Raw genomic sequence first — 23,800 nt, forward strand, 5'->3', positions numbered from 1 at the left:
CCGCAGACTGGGGATTTAGCTGCTGTGTGGTTGCCGCAGACTGGGGATTTAGCTGCTGTGTGGTTGCCACAGACTGGGGATTTAGCTGCTGTGTGGTTACCACAGACTGGGGATTTAGCTGCTGTGTGGTTACCACAGACTGGGGATTTAGGAGGACAGCAATACACTCTTTCGGAATGTTATACATAGAACTACACAGACATTGTTTGTACCACAGATGCACCGTGTATTAGCTTGTTACATACGGTGAACCTTGACACTTGTTTTGTGAACGATTATACACAGGAGCACTATTTCCACCTACGAGACGAGCCATTCTGGAACATCTATTCAACCTCTGACCCCTCCCTAGTCAGCTGATCCCTACCATTCTGGAACATCTATTCAACCTCTCACCCCTCCCTAGTCAGCTGATCCCTACCATTCTGGAACATCTATTCAACCTCTGACCCCTCCCTAGTCAGCTGATCCCTACCATTCTGGAACATCTATTCAACCTCTGACCCCTCCCTAGTCAACTGATCCCTACCATTCTGGAACATCAATTCAACCTCTGACCCCTCCCTAGTCAGCTGATCCCTACCATTCTGTCACCTCTTGGTTTTATTAGACAGGTTGACATGAACGAGGCAGTCGATGTGTTGTCAGTGTGCGACAACGAGGTTCTGCTGTATGTTCATTTCCACAGGTCAGCTTATCAGCGACGACATCTCTGAGATCATCGCCCGGGTCAACAACAACTACTACACTCCTTACAGTAACCAGCTGACCACCAAGTCTGCCAGCGCTCAATATGACGACAGTTATTTAGGTAAATCCTATTTTTGTCCCAAATGGCACCTGGTCTAAAGTCGTACCACTATATAGGGAATAGGGCTCTGGTCTAAAGTAGTACCACTATATAGGGAATAGGGCTCTGGTCTAAAGTAGTGCACTATATAGGGAATAGGGCTCTGGTCTAAAGTAGTGCACTATATAGGGAATAGGGCTCTGGTCTATAGTAGTACCACTATATAGGGAATAGGGCTCTGGTCTATAGTAGTACCACTATATAGGGAATAGGGCTCTGGTCTATAGTAGTACCACTATATAGGGATTAGGGCTCTGGTCTATAGTAGTGTACTATATAGGGAATAGGGCTCTGGTCTAAAGTAGTACCACTATATAGGGAATAGGGCTCTGGTCTATAGTAGTGTACTATATAGGGAATAGGGCTCTGGTCTATAGCAGTGCACTATATAGGGAATAGGGCTCTGGTCTATAGTAGTGTACTATATAGGGAATAGGGCTCTGGTGTATAGTAGTGCACTATATAGGGTATAGGGCTCTGGTCTATAGTAGTGCATTATATAGGGAATAGGGTGCCCTATGGGCTCTGGTGTATAGTAGTACACTATATAGGGTATAGGGTGCCCTATGGGCTCTGGTGTATAGTAGTACACTATATAGGGTATAGGGTGCCCTATGGGCTCTGGTGTATAGTAGTACACTATATAGGGAATAGGGTGCCCTATGGGCTCTGGTGTATAGTAGTACACTATATAGGGTATAGGGTGCCCTATGGGCTCTGGTGTATAGTAGTACACTATATAGGGAATAGGGTGCCCTATGGGCTCTGGTGTATAGTAGTACACTATATAGGGTATAGGGTGCCCTATGGGCTCTGGTGTATAGTAGTACACTATATAGGGTGCCCTATGGGCTCTGGTGTATAGTAGTACACTATATAGGGTATAGGGTGCCATTTGGGATACATTGTCTGGTAAAATCTGTTTTGTTCACTTTGTTCTGAAGTGGTGTTTTTAAAGGGGCAATCTGAAGTTGAAACAACGTGTCCTCCCTGCCACTTTTTAGATAAAAAGCAGATGGGTGGCAAAGAAACCACTCTCAATGTGGTTACTAGACAGATCTATGGATGTGTTGCCGATGTGAAACGGCTAGCTAGTCAGCGGTGGTACAGCCGCTAAATAGCGTTTCAGTCGGTGACGTCACTCTCTCTGAGACCTTTAAGTAGTAGTTCCCCTTTGCTCTGCAAGGGCCGCGGCTTTTTGTGGAGTGATGGGTAACGATGCTTCCAGGGTGACTGTTGTCGATGAGTGCAGGGGGTCCCTGGTTCGAGCCCAGGTATTGGCGCAGGGGGTCCCTGGTTCGAGCCCAGGTATGGGTGCAGGGGGTCCCTGGTTCGAGCCCAGGTATGGGCGCAGGGGGTCCCTGGTTCGAGCCCAGGTATGGGCGCAGGGGGTCCCTGGTTCGAGCCCAGGTATGGGCGCAGGGGGTCCCTGGTTCGAGCCCAGGTATGGGCGCAGGGGAGGGACGGAAGCTATACTGTTACAGATGCATGGACGGACCATCCATGATATCAACGCTACAGTTTGAAACATGTTTACACGCTACAGGTCGTTATCAATAAATTGGCACCAAAAAGGAGCAGAGCTTCCAATGTGGCTCCGCTAAAACCACTGTCAACTAAAGGTCCTGAACTCTGCTGGCATCATTTAAAGGTCCTGAACTCTGCTGGCATCATCTAAAGGTCCTGAACTCTGCTGGCATCATTTAAAGGTCCTGAACTCTGCTGGCATCATTTAAAGGTCCTGAACTCTGCTGGCATCATTTCTTTTAGTTTGTTAAACTCATTCAAATGTTTTTTATTTATTTTTACTTTCAGGTTACTCTGTGACCGTAGGAGACTTCAATGAGGATGGAGAAGATGGTATGACTTGCCCTTATGGTCCTATCCCTTATTATCCTATCACTCTGGTCCTATCACTGTGGTCCTATCACTATGGTCCCATCCCTTATAATCCTATCACTGTGGTCCTATCACTGTGGTCCTATCACTATGGTCCCATCCCTTATTATCCTATCACTATGGTCCTATCACTGTGGTCCTATCACTATGGTCCCATCCCTTATAATCCTATCACTGTGGTCCTATCACTATGGTCCTATCACTCTGGTCCCATCCCTTATTATCCTATCACTGTGGTCCTATCACTATGGTCCCATCCCTTATAATCCTATCACTGTGGTCCTATCACTATGGTCCTATCACTCTGGTCCCATCCCTTATTATCCTATCACTGTGGTCCTATCACTGTGGTCCTATCACTGTGGTCCTATCACTATGGTCCCATCCCTTATTATCCTATCACTATGGTCCTATCACTATGGTCCTATCACTATGGTCCTATCACTATGGTCCCATCCCTTATTATCCTATCCCTTATGGTCCTATCACTGTGGTCATATCCCTTATGGTCCTATCACTATGGTCCTATCCCTCTGGTCCTATCACTCTGGTCCTATCACTCTGGTCCTATCCCTTATTACCCTATCCCTGTGGTCCTATCCCTGTCGCTCTGGATAAGATCGTCTGCTAAATGACTTAAATGTAAATGTAAATGTCCTATCACTGTGGTCCTATCACTGTGGTCCTATCACTGTGGTCCTATCCCTTATGGTCCTATCCCTTATGGTCCTATCCCTCATGGTCCTATCCCTTATGGTCCTATCCCTTATGGTCCTATCCCTCTGGTCCTATCCCTCTGGTCCTATCACTCTGGTCCTATCACTGTGGTCCTATCCCGTATTATCCTATCACTGTGGTCCTATCCCGTATTATCCTATCACTGTGGTCCTATCCCGTATTATCCTATCACTGTGGTCCTATCCCGTATTATCCTATCACTGTGGTCCTATCACTATGGCCCCATCCCTTATTGTCCTATCACTATGGTCCTATCACTATGGTCCCCTCCCCTATTGTCCTATCACTATGGTCCTATCACTATGGCCCCATCCCTTATTGTCCTATCACTATGGCCCTATCACTATGGTCCCCTCCCCTATTGTCCTATCGCTATGGTCCTATCACTATGGCCCCATCCCTTATTGTCCTATCACTATGGTCCTATCACTATGGTCCCCTCCCCTATTGTCCTATCACTATGGTCCCCTCCCCTATTGTCCTATCACTATGGTCCTATCACTATGGTCCCCTCCCCTATTGTCCTATCACTATGGTCCTATCACACTCCCCATCCCTTATTGTCCTATCACTATGGTCCTATCACTATGGTCCCCTCCCTTATTGTCCTATCACTATGGTCCTATCACTATGGTCCCCTCCCCTATTGTCCTATCACTATGGTCCCCTCCCTTATTGTCCTATCACTATGGTCCCATCCCTATCACTATGGTCCCTCCCTTATTGTCCTATCACTATGGTCCCCTCCCTTATTGTCCTATCACTATGGTCCCCTCCCTTATTGTCCTATCACTATGGTCCCTCCCTTATTGGCCTATCACTATGGTCCCTCATCCCCTATCACTATTGTCCTATCCCCTCCCTACTATGGTCCTATCATCCCCATGCCTTATTGTCCTATCACTATGGTCCCATCCCTTATTGTCCTATCACTATGGTCCTATCACTATGGTGCCCTCCCTTATTGGCCTATCACTATGGTGCCCTCCCTTATTGGCCTATCACTATGGTCCTATCACTATGGTCCCCTCCCTTATTATCCTATCACTATGGTGCCCTCCCTTATTGGCCTCTCACTATGGTCCTATCACTATGCTCCCATCCCTTATTGTCCTATCACTATGGTCCTATCACTATGCTCCCATCCCTTATTGTCCTATCACTATGGTCCTATCACTATGCTCCCATCCCTTATTGTCTATATAGAACATCTCAATGGTGATCTCATTCTAACACTAAGTGATTTCTGTTTTTTCTGTTCTGTTGTACAGACTATGTTACTGGGGTACCCAGGGGAGACAAAGCTCTGGGCTACGTAAGTATTATGAGCTTATAGATACAAGCACTATAGAACTAGCCTTCATTTAACCTTCATTCATCCTGTCCTAGGATGTGTGCCGTCGTCAGCTGTCAGCACACACAGACTGGATGACCAGGCTAACTACTATTATTATTATGTAGAGTGTAAATCTGGGTAGAAAGTCAAACTCAGTCAGTTAAACGGAGTCTGTTATTTTTTTTGTTGTTGCCATGTAGGTGAACATCTTCAATGGGAGGAACATGGAGTCAATGCTGAATTTCACAGGAACGCAGGTAAACTATGGCAGTGGTCTTACTGTGTCAAAGTGGTCAAACGTGTATCTATATTCCCCTCCAGGGCACAATGTTTCCGTCCAACCAGTTTCCTTCATCTTAGCCAATCACGTCATAAGGGGATGCTGAGGATCTCATCTCACAGCCGCTGTGGAAGGTGAGCGAGACTAAAGAGATGCCTGGTCGTATCGCGACCACAGTGGACCTCTGTATGAGGCTGTGGAAGGTGAGCGAGACTAAAGAGATGCCTGGTCGTATCGCGACCACAGTGGACCTCTGTATGAGGCTGTGGAAGGTGAGCGAGACTAAAGAGATGCCTGGTCGTATCGCGACCACAGTGGACCTCTGTATGAGGCTGTGGAAGGTGAGCGAGACTAAAGAGATGCCTGGTCGGATCGCGTCCACAGTGGACCTCTGTATGAGGCTGTGGAAGGTGAGCCAAAGAGATGCCTGGTCGTATCGCGTCCACAGTGGACCGCTATCAAGTTACTGCCCTGCAGCTTGTCCTTTTTTTTAAACAGCAAAAAAGTCACAAAAAAATTGTCCATTAATTTAGTCGTCAGAGCTGATAAAGCGCGAGAGGAAGGAGAGAGGGTGCCGCTCTTAGCGAGGGGACTGTACTGTGAGCGAGTGTCGCAGGGAGGAGTGAGAGATGGACGTGAGAGATGACAACCAACCAAGCCCGACTTCGCGCTAGAATAGACTTAATAGCTGCTAAAGTTATTCATCATCCAAAATGATTACGTAGGACCATAGCACTGCTTCCTGTCCCTCTGAGGACACCAACGTCATCCTGTTATTTGTTATTGAGCCCCGAGTTCACATCTGGAAGCTATTCACAGCACTGGAAGAAGAAGAAGAGATGTCAAAGCTGAGGAGTGGAGAGGAGAAAGAAAGGATGAGAGAGCAGAGAAGAACTCTGGCTACAGCTGGTTAACCTCGAGATGTGGAGATCAACGCCACTGAGCTCTCTGACTGGCTACAGCTGGTTAACCTCGAGATGTGGAGATCAACGCCACTGAGCTCTCTGACTGGCTACAGCTGGTTAACCTCGAGATGTGGAGATCAACGCCACTGAGCTCTCTGACTGGCTACAGCTGGTTAACCTCGAGATGTGGAGATCAACGCCACTGAGCTCTCTGACTGGCTACAGCTGGTTAACCTCGAGATGTGGAGATCAACGCCACTGAGCTCTCTGACTGGCTACAGCTGGTTAACCTCGAGATGTGGAGATCAACGCCACTGAGCTCTCTGACTGGCTACAGCTGGTTAACCTCGAGATGTGGAGATCAACGCCACTGAGCTCTCTGACTGGCTACAGCTGGTTAACCTCGAGATGTGGAGATCAACGCCACTGAGCTCTCTGACTGGCTACAGCTGGTTAACCTCGAGATGTGGAGATCAACGCCACTGAGCTCTCTGACTGGCTACAGCTGGTTAACCTCGAGATGTGGAGATCAACGCCACTGAGCTCTCTGACTGGCTACAGCTGGTTAACCTCGAGATGTGGAGATCAACGCCACTGAGCTCTCTGACTGGCTACAGCTGGTTAACCTCGAGATGTGGAGATCAACGCCACTGAGCTCTCTGACTGGCTACAGCTGGTTAACCTCGAGATGTGGAGATCAACGCCACTGAGCTCTCTGACTGGCTACAGCTGGTTAACCTCGAGATGTGGAGATCAACGCCACTGAGCTCTCTGACTGGCTACAGCTGGTTAACCTCGAGATGTGGAGATCAACGCCACTGAGCTCTCTGACTGGCTACAGCTGGTTAACCTCGAGATGTGGAGATCAACGCCACTGAGCTCTCTGACTGGCTACAGCTGGTTAACCTCGAGATGTGGAGATCAACGCCACTGAGCTCTCTGACTGGCTACAGCTGGTTAACCTCGAGATGTGGAGATCAACGCCGCTGAGCTCTCTGACTGGCTACAGCTGGTTAACCTCGAGATGTGGAGATCAACGCCACTGAGCTCTCTGACTGGCTACCAGCTCGTTACGCTAGCTAACGTTAGCAGGCTAGGCTAACCTCGAGATGTGGAGATCAGCGCCGCTGAGCTCTCTGACTGGCTACCAGCTCGTTACGCTAGCTAACGTTAGCAGGCTAGGCTAACCTCGAGATGTGGAGATCAGCGCCGCTGAGCTCTCTGACTGGCTACAGCTGGTTAACCTCGAGGTGTGGAGATCAGCGCCGCTGAGCTCTCTGACTGGCTACAGCTGGTTAACCTCGAGATGTGGAGATCAGCACCACTGAGCTCTCTGACTGGCTACCAGCTAGTTACGCTAGCTAACGTTAGCCGGCTAGGTTAATTGAAGCTGTATGTGCTTTCTCCTACATTTACATTTACATTTAAGTCATTTAGCAGACTAAAATGTTTTACCTTTTAAAAAAATAAATAAAATGTTTTACCTTTTTTTATTTAACTAGGCAAGTCAGTTAAGAATAAATTCTTATTTTCAATGACGGCATAGGAACCGTTACAAATAACAATAACTCCATTCAGACAATTTAGTACCAGCCTACCTGTTGGCTCTTGGTAATTGTAGCCTGTTCCTTCTCCTTTTTAACTTTTTAATTCTGTCCTTTTAATTTCCTCCTCCATTGATTTGAGATATCTCCTATCTTTTGCTACACGCGATGCTGAGGCTCTATGACTGAAGCCTATTAGAGCTTTTATGACTCATGATTTGGCTAACGACAAGCTACACGTGCCACTCTCTACTCTGGTGAAAAGCAAGAGCGACAGCATCGTCAATGATAACATTTCTCTCTCTACTGCAGCGTATCTGTTAGGATCTGTATGGGCTCTTCAGGATGAGTTAGTTTAAAATTACACTTACCCGTGGAGACCCGTGGAGACCCGTGGAGACCCGTGGAGACCCGAGGAGACCCATGGAGACCCGAGGAGACCCATGGAGACCCGAGGAGACCCATGGAGACCCGAGGAGACCCGAGGAGACCCGAGGAGACCCGTGGAGACCCGTGGAGACCCGTGACCATCAGAACCGACCCAGACCCAGACCCGTAACGTTATTTAGAATTGTGGATCCGGACCCTCTCGGGTATTCTGGTACAGGTTGATCCAAGAAGACCTGTAAGTCAGTCTTTTCAGGAATACGACCCCCTCCTCTCTCTCTCACACACACACACACACACACACACACACACACACACACACACACACACACACACACACACACACACACACACACACACACACACACACACACACACACACGTTAACAGCATATACATCTCCAGACTCTTCTTCTCTGTTCTCCACGTAAACCATGAAACTGTGTGTGTGTGTGTGTGTGCCGACTCCGAGCCAACAGGACGGTAGAAATGCTGACACAATTGATATGTTTTTCGTTTTTGAGCGTTCCTCCTGGAATCCACCCACACAGAGACATACGGAGAAGAACTCTGATATACCACCTACTCTCTCGGAGACGGAGAAGAACTCTGATATACCACCTACTCTCTCGGAGACGGAGAAGAACTCTGATATACCACCTACTCTCTCGGAGACGGAGAAGAACTCTGATATACCACCTACTCTCTCGGAGACGGAGAAGAACTCTGATATACCACCTACTCTCTCGGAGACGGAGAAGAACTCTGATATACCACCTACTCTCTCGGAGACGGAGAAGAACTCTTATATACCACCTACTCTCTCGGAGACGGAGAAGAACTCTGATATACCACCTACTCTCTCGGAGACGGAGAAGCTCCGATATACCACCTACTCTCTCGGAGACGGAGAAGAACTCCGATATACCACCTACTCTCTCGGAGACGGAGAAGAACTCCGATATACCACCTACTCTCTCAGGGAGACGGAGAAGCTCCGATATACCACCTACTCTCTCGGAGACTGAGAAGAACTCTGATATACCACCTACTCTCTCGGAGACGGAGAAGAACTCTGATATACCACCTACTCTCTCGGAGACGGAGAAGAACTCTGATATACCACCTACTCTCTCGGAGACGGAGAAGAACTCTGATATACCACCTACTCTCTCGGAGACGGAGAAGAACTCTGATATACCACCTACTCTCTCGGAGACGGAGAAGAACTCCGATATACCACCTACTCTCTCGGAGACGGAGAAGAACTCCGATATACCACCTACTCTCTCGGAGACGGAGAAGAACTCCGATATACCACCTACTCTCTCGGAGACGGAGAAGAACTCCGATATACCACCTACTCTCTCGGAGACGGAGAAGAACTCCGATGATATACCAGACGGAGAAGAACTACCACCTCTCTCGGAGACGGAGAAGAACTCTGATATACCACCTACTCTCTCGGAGACGGAGAAGAACTCCGATATACCACCTACTCTCTCGGAGACGGAGAAGAACTCCGATATACCACCTACTCTCTCAGGGAGACGGAGAAGAACTCCGATATACCACCTACTCTCTCGGAGACGGAGAAGAACTCCGATATACCACCTACTCTCTCAGGGAGACGGAGAAGAACTCTGATATACCACCTACTCTCTCGGAGACGGAGAAGAACTCCGATATACCACCTACTCTCTCGGAGACGGAGAAGAACTCCGATATACCACCTACTCTCTCGGAGACGGAGAAGAACTCCGATATACCACCTACTCTCTCGGAGACGGAGAAGAACTCCGATATACCACCTACTCTCTCGGAGACGGAGAAGAACTCCGATATACCACCTACTCTCTCGGAGACGGAGAAGAACTCCGATATACCACCTACTCTCTCAGGGAGACGGAGAAGAACTCCGATATACCACCTACTCTCTCAGGGAGACGGAGAAGAACTCCGATATACCACCTACTCTCTCGGAGACGGAGAAGAACTCTGATATACCACCTACTCTCTCGGAGACGGAGAAGAACTCTGATATACCACCTACTCTCTCGGAGACGGAGAAGAACTCTGATATACCACCTACTCTCTCGGAGACGGAGAAGAACTCCGATATACCACCTACTCTCTCGGAGACGGAGAAGAACTCCGATATACCACCTACTCTCTCGGAGACGGAGAAGAACTCCGATATACCACCTACTCTCTCGGAGACGGAGAAGAACTCCGATATACCACCTACTCTCTCGGAGACGGAGAAGAACTATGATATACCACCTACTCTCTCGGAGACGGAGAAGAACTCTGATATACCACCTACTCTCTCGGAGACGGAGAAGAACTCCGATATACCACCTACTCTCTCAGGGAGACGGAGAAGAACTCCGATATACCACCTACTCTCTCGGAGACGGAGAAGAACCCCGATATACCACCTACTCTCTCAGGGAGACTGAGAAGAACTCTGATATACCACCTACTCTCTCGGAGACGGAGAAGAACTCTGATATACCACCTACTCTCTCGGAGACGGAGAAGAACTCCGATATACCACCTACTCTCTCGGAGACGGAGAAGAACTCCGATATACCACCTACTCTCTCGGAGACGGAGAAGAACTCCGATATACCACCTACTCTCTCGGAGACGGAGAAGAACTCCGATATACCACCTACTCTCTCAGGGAGACGGAGAAGAACTCTGATATACCACCTACTCTCTCAGGAGACGGAGAAGAACTCTGATATACCACCTACTCTCTCGGAGACGGAGAAGAACTCCGATATACCACCTACTCTCTCGGAGACGGAGAAGAACTCCGATATACCACCTACTCTCTCGGAGACGGAGAAGAACTCCGATATACCACCTACTCTCTCGGAGACGGAGAAGAACTCCGATATACCACCTACTCTCTCAGGGAGACGGAGAAGAACTCCGATATACCACCTACTCTCTCAGGGAGACGGAGAAGAACTCTGATATACCACCTACTCTCTTAGTTCTGCTTTGGATGCCCTCATCATGTGTAGACTCACTGTTCTGTATACATGATGTGAGCTCGAAGGAATCTGTCCCTGTAACCCACATATGTCAGAGTCAAGGCCCGCGGGCCACATCCGGCCCGCGAGAAGGTTTTTTACGGCCCCTGGGATGATCTTGATTTATTATTAGAACCGGCCCGCAGACCGCAGCAAGCCGGCAGCCCGCAGATCTTTTACACGCACCAATACTACATTTCCCACAATGCAACGGTGACGCACCGAGCAGTAGGCTGCTTCATTTCAATATTTATTGGCACAGCAGTTGTCAGCATCACAGTAAAATTAACTTTCAGATACCCATCAAAAATGGCAAAACGGAAGGTGGACACTGAGAACCGGGGGTTTCAAACAAGGTGGGAGTCGGAGTATTTGTTCACGGAGGTAGCTGGAAAACCTGTGTGTCTTCTGTGTGGAGAAAGTGTGGCGGTACTGAAAGAGTATAATCTGAGACGACATTATGAAACGAAACACGCGGACAAAAACAAGAATATGGACATGGAACAAAGGCTACAAAAGGCAGAGGAATTAAAACGAGGCCTCAAATCTCGACAGGCTCTGTTCAAAAAAGCCAAATCACAAGGCCAGGCTGCTGTCAAGGCCAGTTTTATTTTGGCAGAAGAGATCGCTAAATCAGCCCGGCCATTTACGGAGGGGATTTCATCAAAAACTGCATGATTAAAGTTTGTGACGAAGTTTGCCCAGAAAAAAGGCAACTCTTTTTAAATGTGAGTCTGAGCAGAAACACCATTGCCGAGAGAGTAGACCAGTTGTCCATCAATCTAAAAGAGCAGCTTGTGAAAAAGGGAAAAGATTTCATTGCATATTCCTTGGCTGTGGATGAGAGCACCGACATTTCTGACATTGCCCAGTTGTCAATTTTCATCCGCGGAGTGGACTCCAGCCTAAGCGTGACAGAGGAGTTTTGGGCTTTACGTCCTATGCATGGCACAACTACGGGGCATGATTTGTATGAAGAGGTGTCAAGATGTGTAAATGAGATGGAGCTGCCTTGGGAAAAACTCGTGGGTTTGACAACCGACGGAGCACCTGCGATGTGTGGACACAGGAGCGGACTGGTGGCGAAGATACGGGAAAAGATGCAAGAGGAAAACGCGACAGGTGAGCTGACAGCTTATCATTGTATCATACACCAGGAAGCGTTGTGCGGTAAAGCCTTGAAAATGGAGCATGTAATGAGCATCATCACGCGCACAGTTAACTTTATCAGAGCCAAAGGTTTGAATCACCGCCAGTTCAAGGCATTTCTGATGGAGTTAGAAACGGAGCATGGTGATTTGCCTTATCACACAGAGGTGCGATGGCTAAGCCAGGGAAAGGTGCTTCAAAGATGTTTCGAGCTTCGTGAGAAGATTTGTCTGTTCTTGGACAGCAAAGGGAAAGACACAACACAACTCCGAGACGAAATGTTTCTGTGTGAAATGGCTTTTCTGTGTGACATTACGAGTCATCTGAATGCAATGAACTTGCAGCTGCAGGGTCGGGATCGTGTCATCTCTGATATGTACAGTACAGTGAAGGCATTTAAAACCAAACTGACTCTGTGGGAGACGCAGATGCGGAAAGAAAATTTGAGCCACTTTCCCAGCTGCCAGACCATGAAAGAGAAGCTCTCTACCAGTGCGTTCCCGAGCGCACAGTTGGCTGATAAAATAGGTATGCTTGCCGCTGACTTTCGACGCCGATTTGCTGACTTTGAAGCACAAAAAGCAGGTTGGAACTGCTCGGTAACCCATTTGCTGTTGACGTGGAAAGCTCACCACCAAACCTCCAAATGGAGTTGATTGACCTCCAATGCAATGATGCACTGAGGGCAAAATATGCGGCAGTGGGTGCTGCGGAGTTCGCCCGTTTCCTCCCCGACACAATGCCCCAGCTGCGCATCCAGGCTGCTCAAACGTTGTCTATGTTTGGCAGCACATACCTGTGTGAACAACTGTTTTCTTTGATGAACTTGAACAAAACATCACACAGAAGTCGACTTACTGCTGAACACCTCCACTCAATTCTGAGGATTTCCTCAGCTCAGAGCCTTACCCCCGAACATTGATGAACTTGTGGAAAAGATGGGACACCACCAAGTATCACCCTCAACCTCAAACAAGTGAACATTACTGTGCAATCACATATTTAGAGTTTTTACTCAGTTCAAGTTTAAAAGTTAAAGTTTAATATTTGTTTTCACTGCATGTTACTTCTCCTTAAACAAAGTGTTGTTTTTGATTAATAGATTTTTGCACTTTATTTTATTGTATTTCAATCCAATTATATTTTAAAAATATTTCAGTTGAGTGGATGATAGAAAATTGCTATTATTGTTTTTATTATTATTTTCTTTGAAGTAAATTTAGCCCACTTTTGCTAAAATAGAAAATATAGGCTACTGATGGTGCCTTGAATACCGGTTTCTTTCATTTAATGTTCATGTTATGGGGATTTTTATATAAAGGAAATTTGTCTTTTGTGTCTGTTGAAAATTAAAGATTACTGACAGAGCCATAAGAAAATATTGCTTTATTTATCTGATCATATTGGAATATATTTGTTAGGTTTTCAGTAGGTTCAATTAGGTTCACTAGACTATATGCGTCATTTAAACATTTTCAATGAACATTCGAACAGTCCGGCCCTCGGCTTGTAGCTAATTTTTTTATTTGGCCCTCCGTCCATTTGACTTTGACACCCCTGCTGTAACCGATGTGAAACGGCGAGCTAGCGTAGCGGGCGGGGGCGGCGCTAATAGCGTTTCAATCGGTGACGTCACTCGCTCCGAGGACCTTGCAAGTAGTTGTTCCCCTTTGCTCTGCAAGGGCCGCGGTTTTTTGTGGAGCGATGGGTAACGATGCTTCGAGGGGTGGCTGTTGTCGACGTGTGCAGAGGTCCCTGGTTCGAGCCCGGGGTAGGGGCGAGGAGATGAGACGGAAGCTATACTGTTATATATGGAACTGTGGTAATCCATGTTTCGATCCTGACGGTGGACTCTATGGAGAAATAGTGAGTAGGCTACACGATCTCTGGAAGATCTCATTGTATTTCTCTGTTTCCTCAGATGGCTGCCTACTTTGGCCATTCAGTGGCAGCGACCGACCTCAATAATGATGGGTAAGCAATGATGTTTATGAAAACTGGTTGTTTGGATGCTGATTGGACGAGCAACAATCCAAGCCGGGCTGTATTGGCCGTCACAGACACACCTATATGGCTGTACAGCGGGGGTTAATATAAGCATTTAGTTTGGTACAGCGGGGGTTAATATAAACACAGCATTTAGGCATTAATATAAGTTTGTTTGGTACAGTGTCTGGGGTTAATATAAACCCAGCATTTAGTTTGGTACAGTGGGGGTTAATATAAACCCAGCATTTAGTTTGGTACATTTATAAGTTTAGTTTGTACAGTGGGGGTTAATATAAGCATTTAGTTTGGTACAGCGGGGGTTAATATAAGGGGTTAATATAAACCCAGCATTTAGTTTGGTACAGCGGGGTTAATATAAACATTTAGTTTGGTACAGCGGGGTTAATATAAACCAGCGGGGTTAATATAAGCATTTAGTTTGGTACAGCGGGGGCATTTAGTTTGGTACAGTTAATATAAACCCAGCATTTAGTTTGGTACAGTGGGGTTAATATAAGCATTTAGTTTGGTACAGCAGGGGGTTAATATAAGCAAGCATTTAGTTTGGTACAGCGGGGGTTAATATAAGTCAGCATTTAGTTTGGTACAGCGGGGGTTAATATAAGCATTTAGTTTGGTACAGCGGGGGTTAATATAAGCATTTAGTTTGGTACAGCGGGGGTTAATATAAACCTAGCATTTAGTTTGGTACAGTGGGGGTTAATATAAGCATTTAGTTTGGTACAGTGGGGGTTAATATAAGCATTTAGTCAGGCATTTAGTTTGGTACAGCGGGGTTAATATAAGCATTTAGTTTGGTACAGCGGGGTTAATATAAGCATTTAGTTTGGTACAGTGGGGGTTAATATAAGCATTTAGTTTGGTACAGTGCTTTTAGGGGTTAATATAAGCATTTAGTTTGGTACAGTTGCAGTGTTAATATAAACATTTAGTTTGATGAGCGGGGTTAATATAAGCATTTAGTTTGGTACAGCAGGGGTTAATATAAGCCTAGCATTTAGTTTGGTACAGCTTTAAGATAAGCATTTAGTTTGGTAAGCAGGGGTTAATATAAGCCTAGCATTTAGTTTGGTACAGCACTCTTAATATAAGTCAGGCATTTAGTTTGGTACAGCAGGGGTTAATATGTTGGTTGATAAGCATTTAGTTTGGTACAGATGGGTTAATATAAGTTTTAATTTGGTACAGCGGGGGTTAATATAAGCATTTAGTTTGATGCAGCTGGGGTTAATATAAGTCAGGCATTTAGTTTGGTTACTCAGGGGTTAAATAAGCATTTAGTTTGCAGCTGTTAATATAAGTTTTAGTTTGGTACAGCGGGGGTTAATATAATGCATTTAGTTTGGTAATTAGGGGTTAATATAAGCATTTAGTTTGGTACAGCAGGGGCTTAATATAAGGTTAGCATTTAGTTTGGTACAGCTTAATATAAGTCAGGCATTTAGTTTGGTACAGCTGTTAATATAAGTTTTAGTTTGGTACTCACGGGGGTTAATATAAATTTAGTTTGATGCAGCTGTTAATATAAGTTTAGTTTGGTAATTAGTTAATATAAGTCATAAATTTACACAATGGTACAGCAGGGGTTAATTATTACTCAGCTAAATAAATTCAGATGCAGCTGTAATATGTTGGTTGAATTAGTTACTCACTCTAAATAAATTCACACAGATGCAGCTGTAATATGTTGGTTGAATTAGTTACTCACTCTAAATAAATTCACACAGATGCAGCTGTAATATGTTGGTTGAATTAGTTACTCACTCTAAATAAATTCACACAGATGCAGCTGTAATATGTTGGTTGAATTAGTTACTCACTCTAAATAAATTCACACAGATGCAGCTGTAATATGTTGGTTGAATTAGTTACTCACTCTAAATAAATTCACACAGATGCAGCTGTAATATGTTGGTTGAATTAGTTACTCACTCTAAATAAATTCACACAGATGCAGCTGTAATATGTTGGTTGAATTAGTTACTCACTCTAAATAAATTCACACAGATGCAGCTGTAATATGTTGGTTGAATTAGTTACTCACTCTAAAATTCCAAATGCAGCTGTACATGGTCAATTAGTTACTCACAAATAAATTCACAAGATGCAGCTGTAATATGTTGGTTGAATTGCAGTTACTCACTCTAAATAAATAAACACAGATGCAGCTGTAATATGTTGGTTGAATTAGTTACTCACTCTAAATAAATTCACACAGATGCAGCTGTAATATGTTGGTTGAATTAGTTACTCACTCTAAATAAATTCACACAGATGCAGCTGTAATATGTTGGTTGAATTAGTTACTCACTTAAATAAATTCACACAGATGCAGCTGTAATATGTTGGTTGAATTAGTTACTCACTCTAAATAAATTCACACAGATGCAGCTGTAATATGTTGGTTGAATTAGTTACTCTTTATAAATGTCTCTTTAAATAAATTCACACAGATGCAGCTGTAATATGTTGGTTGAATTAGTTACTCACTCTAAATAAATTCACACAGATGCAGCTGTAATATGTTGGTTGAATTAGTTACTCACTCTAAATAAATTCACACAGATGCAGCTGTAATATGTTGGTTGAATTAGTTACTCACTCTAAATAAATTCACACAGATGCAGCTGTAATATGTTGGTTGAATTAGTTACTCACTCTAAATAAATTCACACAGATGCAGCTGTAATATGTTGGTTGAATTAGTTACTCACTCTAAATAAATACACACAGATGCAGCTGTAATATGTTGGTTGAATTAGTTACTCACTCTAAATAAATTCACAATATGTATGAGGAATCACAGATGCAGCTGTAATATGTTGGTTGAATTAGTTACTCACTCTAAATAAATACACACAGATGCAGCTGTAATATCTGGGCTGATTTTAAAAGTAGGTCATGTCATACCATTCGTGCTTCAGTTGCAGTGCCAATATCACTTAGGGGACATTTTTGAATATGTCGTGGAGATCAAGTCCATAAAAGCCCAAATATTGTACATGGTCAATTGTAAGACAAAAAAACAAAGACGAAAAGTTGGTTTCATAACGCAAATGAATTACTATTACTGGACTAAATAAACACTTTAAATGGAGAGTCCATATTGAACATGTTTCGTAGTGCTAGGCTTAGTCTATGTTCGGGAAACCAGCCCAACATGTTATTAAAATGTCTTTAAGAGGGGGTACTTTTATATCTCATAGAAATATCCGTCTCTGTCTGAGCATTTAGTTAAAGTACATATCGCTGTGTTATTTTTAGTGCTGCAAAATACCATGAATTAGTAACCTTTTTATTTAAAGTCAACAAATTCTTATTTAAAATGACGGCTTAATGACGGCTTGTTGGGACAAGTCAGCCCTGTGGGACTCCCAATCACGTCCGGATGTGATACAGCCTGGAATCGAACCAGGGTGTCTTTGGGTGTCTTTGGGTGTCTTTAGTGTGTCTTTAGTGTGTCTTTAGTGTGAGGTCTCAACGGTGTCTTTAGGGTGTCTTTAGGTGTCTTTAGGGGTCTTTAGGTATGTCTTTAGGGTGTCTTTAGGTGTCTTTAGTGTCTTTAGGTGTCTTTAGGGTGTCTTTAGGGTGTCTTTAGGGTGTCTTTAGGGTGTCTTTAGGGTGTTTTTAGGGTGTCTTTAGGGTGTCTTTAGTGACGCCTCAAGCACTGAGATGCAGTGCCTTTTTACCATGAATTAGTGGTCCACTATTGGAAGTTTGTCTTCTGTTAGTGTAAACTCTAATCATGTCTCTGTCTCTCCTCAGGCTGGTGGATCTGTTTGTAGGGGCCCCTCTGTTCATGGACCGCGGTAGTGATGGGAAGCTGAGGGAGGTGGGCCAGGTGTCTGTGTTCCTGGGGAAGGGAGGCTTCTCCTTCCACACACCCATCACACTGAGTGGGACAGAGATCTACTCACGCTTCGGCAGTTCTATCGCCACACTGGGGGACCTGGATATGGATGGCTTCAACGGTATGTATGTATGAGGTCACAACGGTATGTATGAGGTCACAACGGTATGTATGTATGAGGTCTCAACGGTATGTATGTATGAGGTCTCAACGGTATGTATGTATGAGGTCTCAACGGTATGTATGTATGAGGCCTCAACGGTATGTATGAGGTCTCAACGGTATGTATGAGGTCTCAACGGTATGTATGAGGTCTCAACGGTATGTATGAGGTCTCAACGGTATGTTTCTATGAGGTCTTAACGGTATGTATGTATGAGGCCTCAACAGTATGTATGTATGAGGTCTCAACAGTATGTATGTATGAGGTCTCAACAGTATGTATGGATGTATGTATGTATGAGGCCTCAACGGTATGTATGTATGTATGTATGTATGTATGTATGTATGTATGTATGTATGTATGTATGTATGTATGTATGTATGTATGTATGTATGTATGTATGTATGTATGTATGTATGTATGTATGTATGTATGTATGTATGTATGTATGAGGGCTCAACGGTATGTATGTATGAGGGCTCAACGGTATGTATGTATGAGGCCTCAACGGTATGTATGTATGAGGCCTCAACGGTATGTATGTATGAGGCCTCAACGGTATGTATGTATGAGGCCTCAACGGTATGTATGTATGAGGCCTCAACGGTATGTATGTATGAGGCCTCAACGGTATGTATGTATGAGGTCTCAGCGGTATGTATGTATGAGGTCTCAGCGGTATGTATGTATGAGGCCTCAGCGGTATGTATGTATGAGGCCTCAACGGTATGTATGTATGAGGCCTCAACGGTATGTATGTATGAGGCCTCAACGGTATGTATGTATGAGGCCTCAACGGTATGTATGTATGAGGTCTCAACGGTATGTATGTATGAGGTCTCAGCGGTATGTATGTATGAGGCCTCAGCGGTATGTATGTATGAGGCCTCAACGGTATGTATGTATGAGGCCTCACCGGTATGTATGTATGAGGTCTCAACGGTATGTATGAGGCCAACTCGGGGAGATTCCCTGGTTTGAAGACAAAGGCCAAACCACCATTAGTGAACTTCCTTTAATGTTTCTCTGTTCCAGACGTTGCCATAGCTGCACCCTACGGCGGGCCGAAGCACAGGGGCCTAGTGTACATCCACAATGGGAGGGCTGCAGGGCCTGACCCAGTGCCTTCTCAGGTGCTAGTGGGGAGGTGGGCCTCCTCTTACATGCCCCCCAGCTTTGGATACTCCCTGCACGGAGCCACCGATATTGACCAGAATGGATACCCAGGTAGTTTGATACTAGAATGGATACCCAGGTAGTTTGATACTAGAATGGATACCCAGGTAGTTTGATACTAGATTGGATACCCAGGTAGTTTGATACTAGAATAGATACCCAGGTAGTTTGATACTAGAATAGATACCCAGGTAGTTTGATACTAGAATAGATACCCAGGTAGTTTGATACTAGATTGGATACCCAGGTAGTTTGATACTAGAATGGATACCCAGGTGTTGTTAGGGGAGGTATGAGTGTTGTTGAAAGGTGTTAGGGAGTTAAGCTCTGCTAGAATTTTCCTGGGTTTGTGGTGACTGAATGGATACAGATTTGGCTCTTACTTGGCAAAAAGGTAGTTTGAAACATAAAGGATTTGATTACAGGTAGTTTGTTGCTTAGTAAGCCTGCTGGTAGTTTGACACTGACATTTTTCTCTCTACTGTCTTGCTCGCCCTCTCTGCTCTCCTCTCTCTGCTCTCCAGTTTGATCTCTCTCTGTCTGATCTCTCTCTCTACCCAGGTAGTTTCCCCATCTCTCTGGATACCCTCTCCCTTTGATCTCCCCCTGGATCCCAGGTCCTCTCCCCTCTCTGTCTGGATCCCAGGTCCCCTTTGTCTCTCTCCCCTCTCTCCTTTGTCTCTCTCCGAATGGATCCCAGGTCTTGTCTCTCTGGATCCCAGGTCTCTTTGATCCTCTCCCTCTCTACCCTCCCTCTCTTGATACCTAGAATCCTCTCCCCAGGTAGTTTGATCCTCTCTCTCTACCCAGGTTTTCCCCATCTCTCTTTTTACCCCCTCTAGTTTCTCCCCTACTGTCTAGATCCCTCTCTGTCTTTCCCTCTCTGTCTGGATCCCCAGGTGTTGTCTAGGGAGTCTCTCTCCCTCTCTGTCTCTCTTAGGGAGTCTGTCTCTCCCTCTCTCCTTCCCCTCTTTGTCCCCTCTCTCTCTCTCCCTCTCTCTCTCTCCCTCTCTCTCTCTCCCCTGAAACATAAAGGATTTGATCTCCCCATCTCTGTTTTAGTAAGCCTCTGTCTCTCTCCCATTTGTCTCTCTGTCTCTGTCTCTCTCCCTCTCTGTCTCTCTCCCCTCTCTGTCTCTCTCCCCTCTCTGTCTCTCTCCCCTCTCTGTCTCTCTCCCCTCTCTGTCTCTCTCCCCTCTCTGTCTCTCTCCCCTCTCTGTCTCTCTCCCCCTCTGTCTCTCTCCCTCTCCTCTCTCCTCTCCCTCTCTGTCTCTCCTCTCTGTCTCTCTCCCCTCTCTCCTCTCCCTCTGTCTCTCTCCTCTCCCCTCTCTCCCCTCTCTCTCTCCCCTCTCTCCCCTCTCTCTCTCTCCCCTCTCTCTCTCCCCCTTTTCTCCCCATCTCTCTTTTTCCCACCCCCCTCTCTGTCTCTCTCCCCTCTCTGTCTCTCTCCCCTCTCTGTCTCTCTCCCTCTCTGTCTCTCTCCCCTCTCTGTCTCTCTCCCCCTCTGTCTCTCTCCCCTCTCTGTCTCTCTCCCCTCTCTGTCTCTCTCCCTCTCCCTCTCTGTCTCTCCTCTCTGTCTCTCTCCCTCTCTCCTCTCCCCTCTGTCTCTCTCTCTCCCCTCTCTCTCCCCTCTCTCTCTCTCCCTCTCTCCCCTCTCTCTCTCCCCCTTTTCTCCCCATCTCTCTTTTTCCCACCCCCCTCTGTCTCTCTCTCCCTCTCTGTCTCTCTCCCCTCTCTGTCTCTCCCTCTCTGTCTCTCTCCCTCTCTGTCTCTCTCCCCTCTGTCTCTCTCCCCTCTGTCTCTCTCCCCTCTGTCTCTCTCCCCTCTCTCTCTCTCCCCTCTCTCTCTCTCCACCACAGACTTAATAGTGGGTGTATTTGGTGCAGACAAAGCTGTTCTATACAGGTACAGTGGCTTCTTTCATTTATTTTATATGTAGGTGTGTATATATATAGGTTTATATGAATCTAAAGGAACCCACGTGGTTTATATGAATCTAAAGGAACCCACATGGTTTATATGAATCTAAAGGAACCCACATGGTTTATATGAATCTAAAGGAACCCACATGGTTTATATGAATCTAAAGGAACCCACATGGTTTATATGAATCTAAAGGAACCCACATGGTTTATATGAATCTAAAGGAACCCACATGGTTTATATGAATCTAAAGGAACCCACATGGTTTATATGAATCTATCAGGTTGTGAGCTGGCTGGTTGTCAGGATAGATCTTCCCCTGAAGCTGGCTGTCAGGATAGATCTCCCCAGCTGGCTGTCAGGATAGATCTCCCCTGTGAGCTGGCTGTCAGGATGGATCTCCCCCTGTGAGCTGGCTGTCAGGATAGATCTCCCCCTGTGTTGTCAGGATGATCTCCCCCTGTGAACTGGCTGTCAGGATGATCTTTATATGGCTGTCAGGAAGATCTCCCCTGTGAGCTGGCTGTAAGGATAGATCTCCCCCCAGCTGGCTGTCAGGATAGATCTCCCCCTGTGAGCTAAAGGAACCCTCATGGCTGTCAGGATAGATCTCCCCCTGTGAGCTGGCTGTCAGGATAGATCTCCCCCTGTGAGCTGTCAGGATAGATCTCCCCCTGTGAGCTGTCAGGATAGATCTCCCCTGTGAGCTGTCAGGATAGATCTCCCCCTGTCTGTCAGGATAGATCTCCCCATGTGAGCTGTTTAGGATAGATCTCCCCTGGCTGTCAGGATAGATCTCCTAGATCTCCCCTTTTATATGAAGTCTTCCATAAAAAAAAGGAAAGAAGACAGCAGCACCTTTCGAACTTAGTCTCAACATGTGTCCCAAATTGCACCCTATTCCCTGAGCCCTATGGACCCTGGTCTAAAGTAGTGCACTATAAAGGAATAGTGTGCCATTTCAGGGACAGAGGGGACATGGTTATATGAACTTACCACACACCCTATTCGTTTATATGAATGCTCTATAAAGGAATAGTGTGCCATTTCAGGGGACAGAGGGGACACGGTTTATAGCTTCAGACTTACCACACACCCTATTCGTTTACACATAGTGCTCTATAAAGGAATAGTGTGTTTAGGGACAGAGGGGACCCACATGGCTATAGCTTCAGACTTACCACACACCCATTGGTTTATATGAATCTATAAAGGGAATAGTGTGCCATTTCAGGGGAGGGGACACGGAATATAGCTTCAGAACCACACACCCTATTCGTTTATATGAATGCTAAAGGGAATAGTGTGCCATTTCAGGGGACAGAGGGGACACGGTAGCTATAGCTTCAGAACACACCCTATTGTTTACATAGTGCTCTATAAAGGGAATAGTGTGCCATTTCAGGGACAGAGGGGACACGGTTAGCTATAGAGACTTACCACACACCCTATTCACACATAGTGCTCTATAAAGGGAATAGTGTGCCATTTCAGGGGACAGAGGGGACAATAGCTTCAGACTTACCACACACCCTATTCGTTACACATAGTGCTCTATAAAGGGAATAGTGTGCCATTTCAGGGGACAGAGGGGACACGGTAGCTATAGCTTCAGACTTACCACACACCCTATTCGTTACACATAGTGCTCTATAAAGGGAATAGTGTGCCATTTCAGGGACAGAGGGGACACGGTAGCTATAGCTTCAGACTTACCACACACCCTATTCTTACACATAGTGCTCTATAAAGGGAATAGTGTGCCATTTCAGGGACAGAGGGGACACGGTAGCTATAGCTTCAGACTTACCACACACCCTATTCGACACTAGTGCTCTATAAAGGGAATAGTGTGCCATTTCAGGGGACAGAGGGGACACGGTAGCTATAGCTTCAGACTTACCACACACCCTATTCGAGCACATAGTGCTCTATAAAGGGAATAGATGTGCCATTTCAGGGCTGGTTGTCAGACAGAGGGGACACGGTAGCTGCTTCAGACTTACCACACACCCTATTCGAGCATAGTGCTCTATAAAGGGAATAGTGTGCCATTTCAGGGGACAGAGGGGACACGGTAGCTATAGCTTCAGACTTACCACACACCCTATTCGTTACACATAGTGCTCTATAAAGGGAATAGTGTGCCATTTCAGGGGACAGAGGGGACACGGTAGCTATAGCTTCAGACTTACCACACACCCTATTCACACATAGTGCTCTATAAAGGGAATAGTGTGCCATTTCAGGGGACAGAGGGGACACGGTAGTGAGCTATAGGGAATAGTGTGCTTCAGGACTTACTTCAGATCACACCCTATTCACACATAGTGCTCTATAAAGGGAATAGTGTGCCATTTCAGGGGACAGAGGGGACACGAGCTGTCAGCTATAGCTTCAGACTTACCACACACCCTATTGAGCTTACACATAGTGCTCTATAAAGGGAATAGTGTGCCATTTCAGGGGACAGAGGGGACACGGTAGCTATAGCTTCAGACTTACCACACACCCTATTCGTTACCATAGTGCTCTATAAAGGG

General features: G+C 45.8%; 1 protein-coding gene across 2 annotated transcripts in view; it reads left to right on the forward strand.

Annotated features, from left to right (window-relative positions):
• Positions 1–23,800, forward strand: part of LOC124044295 (integrin alpha-V-like) — an 83,410-nt gene that overhangs the window by 17,891 nt on the left and 41,719 nt on the right. For both annotated transcript variants that reach the window (XM_046363944.1, XM_046363943.1), the window contains exons 7-14: positions 689–811; positions 2,666–2,710; positions 4,759–4,802; positions 5,024–5,080; positions 14,057–14,109; positions 17,911–18,116; positions 19,194–19,385; positions 21,194–21,239. In XM_046363944.1, coding sequence (XP_046219900.1) covers positions 689–811; positions 2,666–2,710; positions 4,759–4,802; positions 5,024–5,080; positions 14,057–14,109; positions 17,911–18,116; positions 19,194–19,385; positions 21,194–21,239 — 766 coding nt within the window. The remainder of the gene's footprint in view (positions 1–688; positions 812–2,665; positions 2,711–4,758; positions 4,803–5,023; positions 5,081–14,056; positions 14,110–17,910; positions 18,117–19,193; positions 19,386–21,193; positions 21,240–23,800) is intronic.

Source organism: Oncorhynchus gorbuscha, linkage group LG09 (assembly GCF_021184085.1).
Source record: "Oncorhynchus gorbuscha isolate QuinsamMale2020 ecotype Even-year linkage group LG09, OgorEven_v1.0, whole genome shotgun sequence".
In the NCBI taxonomy this organism is placed as follows: domain Eukaryota; kingdom Metazoa; phylum Chordata; class Actinopteri; order Salmoniformes; family Salmonidae; genus Oncorhynchus; species Oncorhynchus gorbuscha.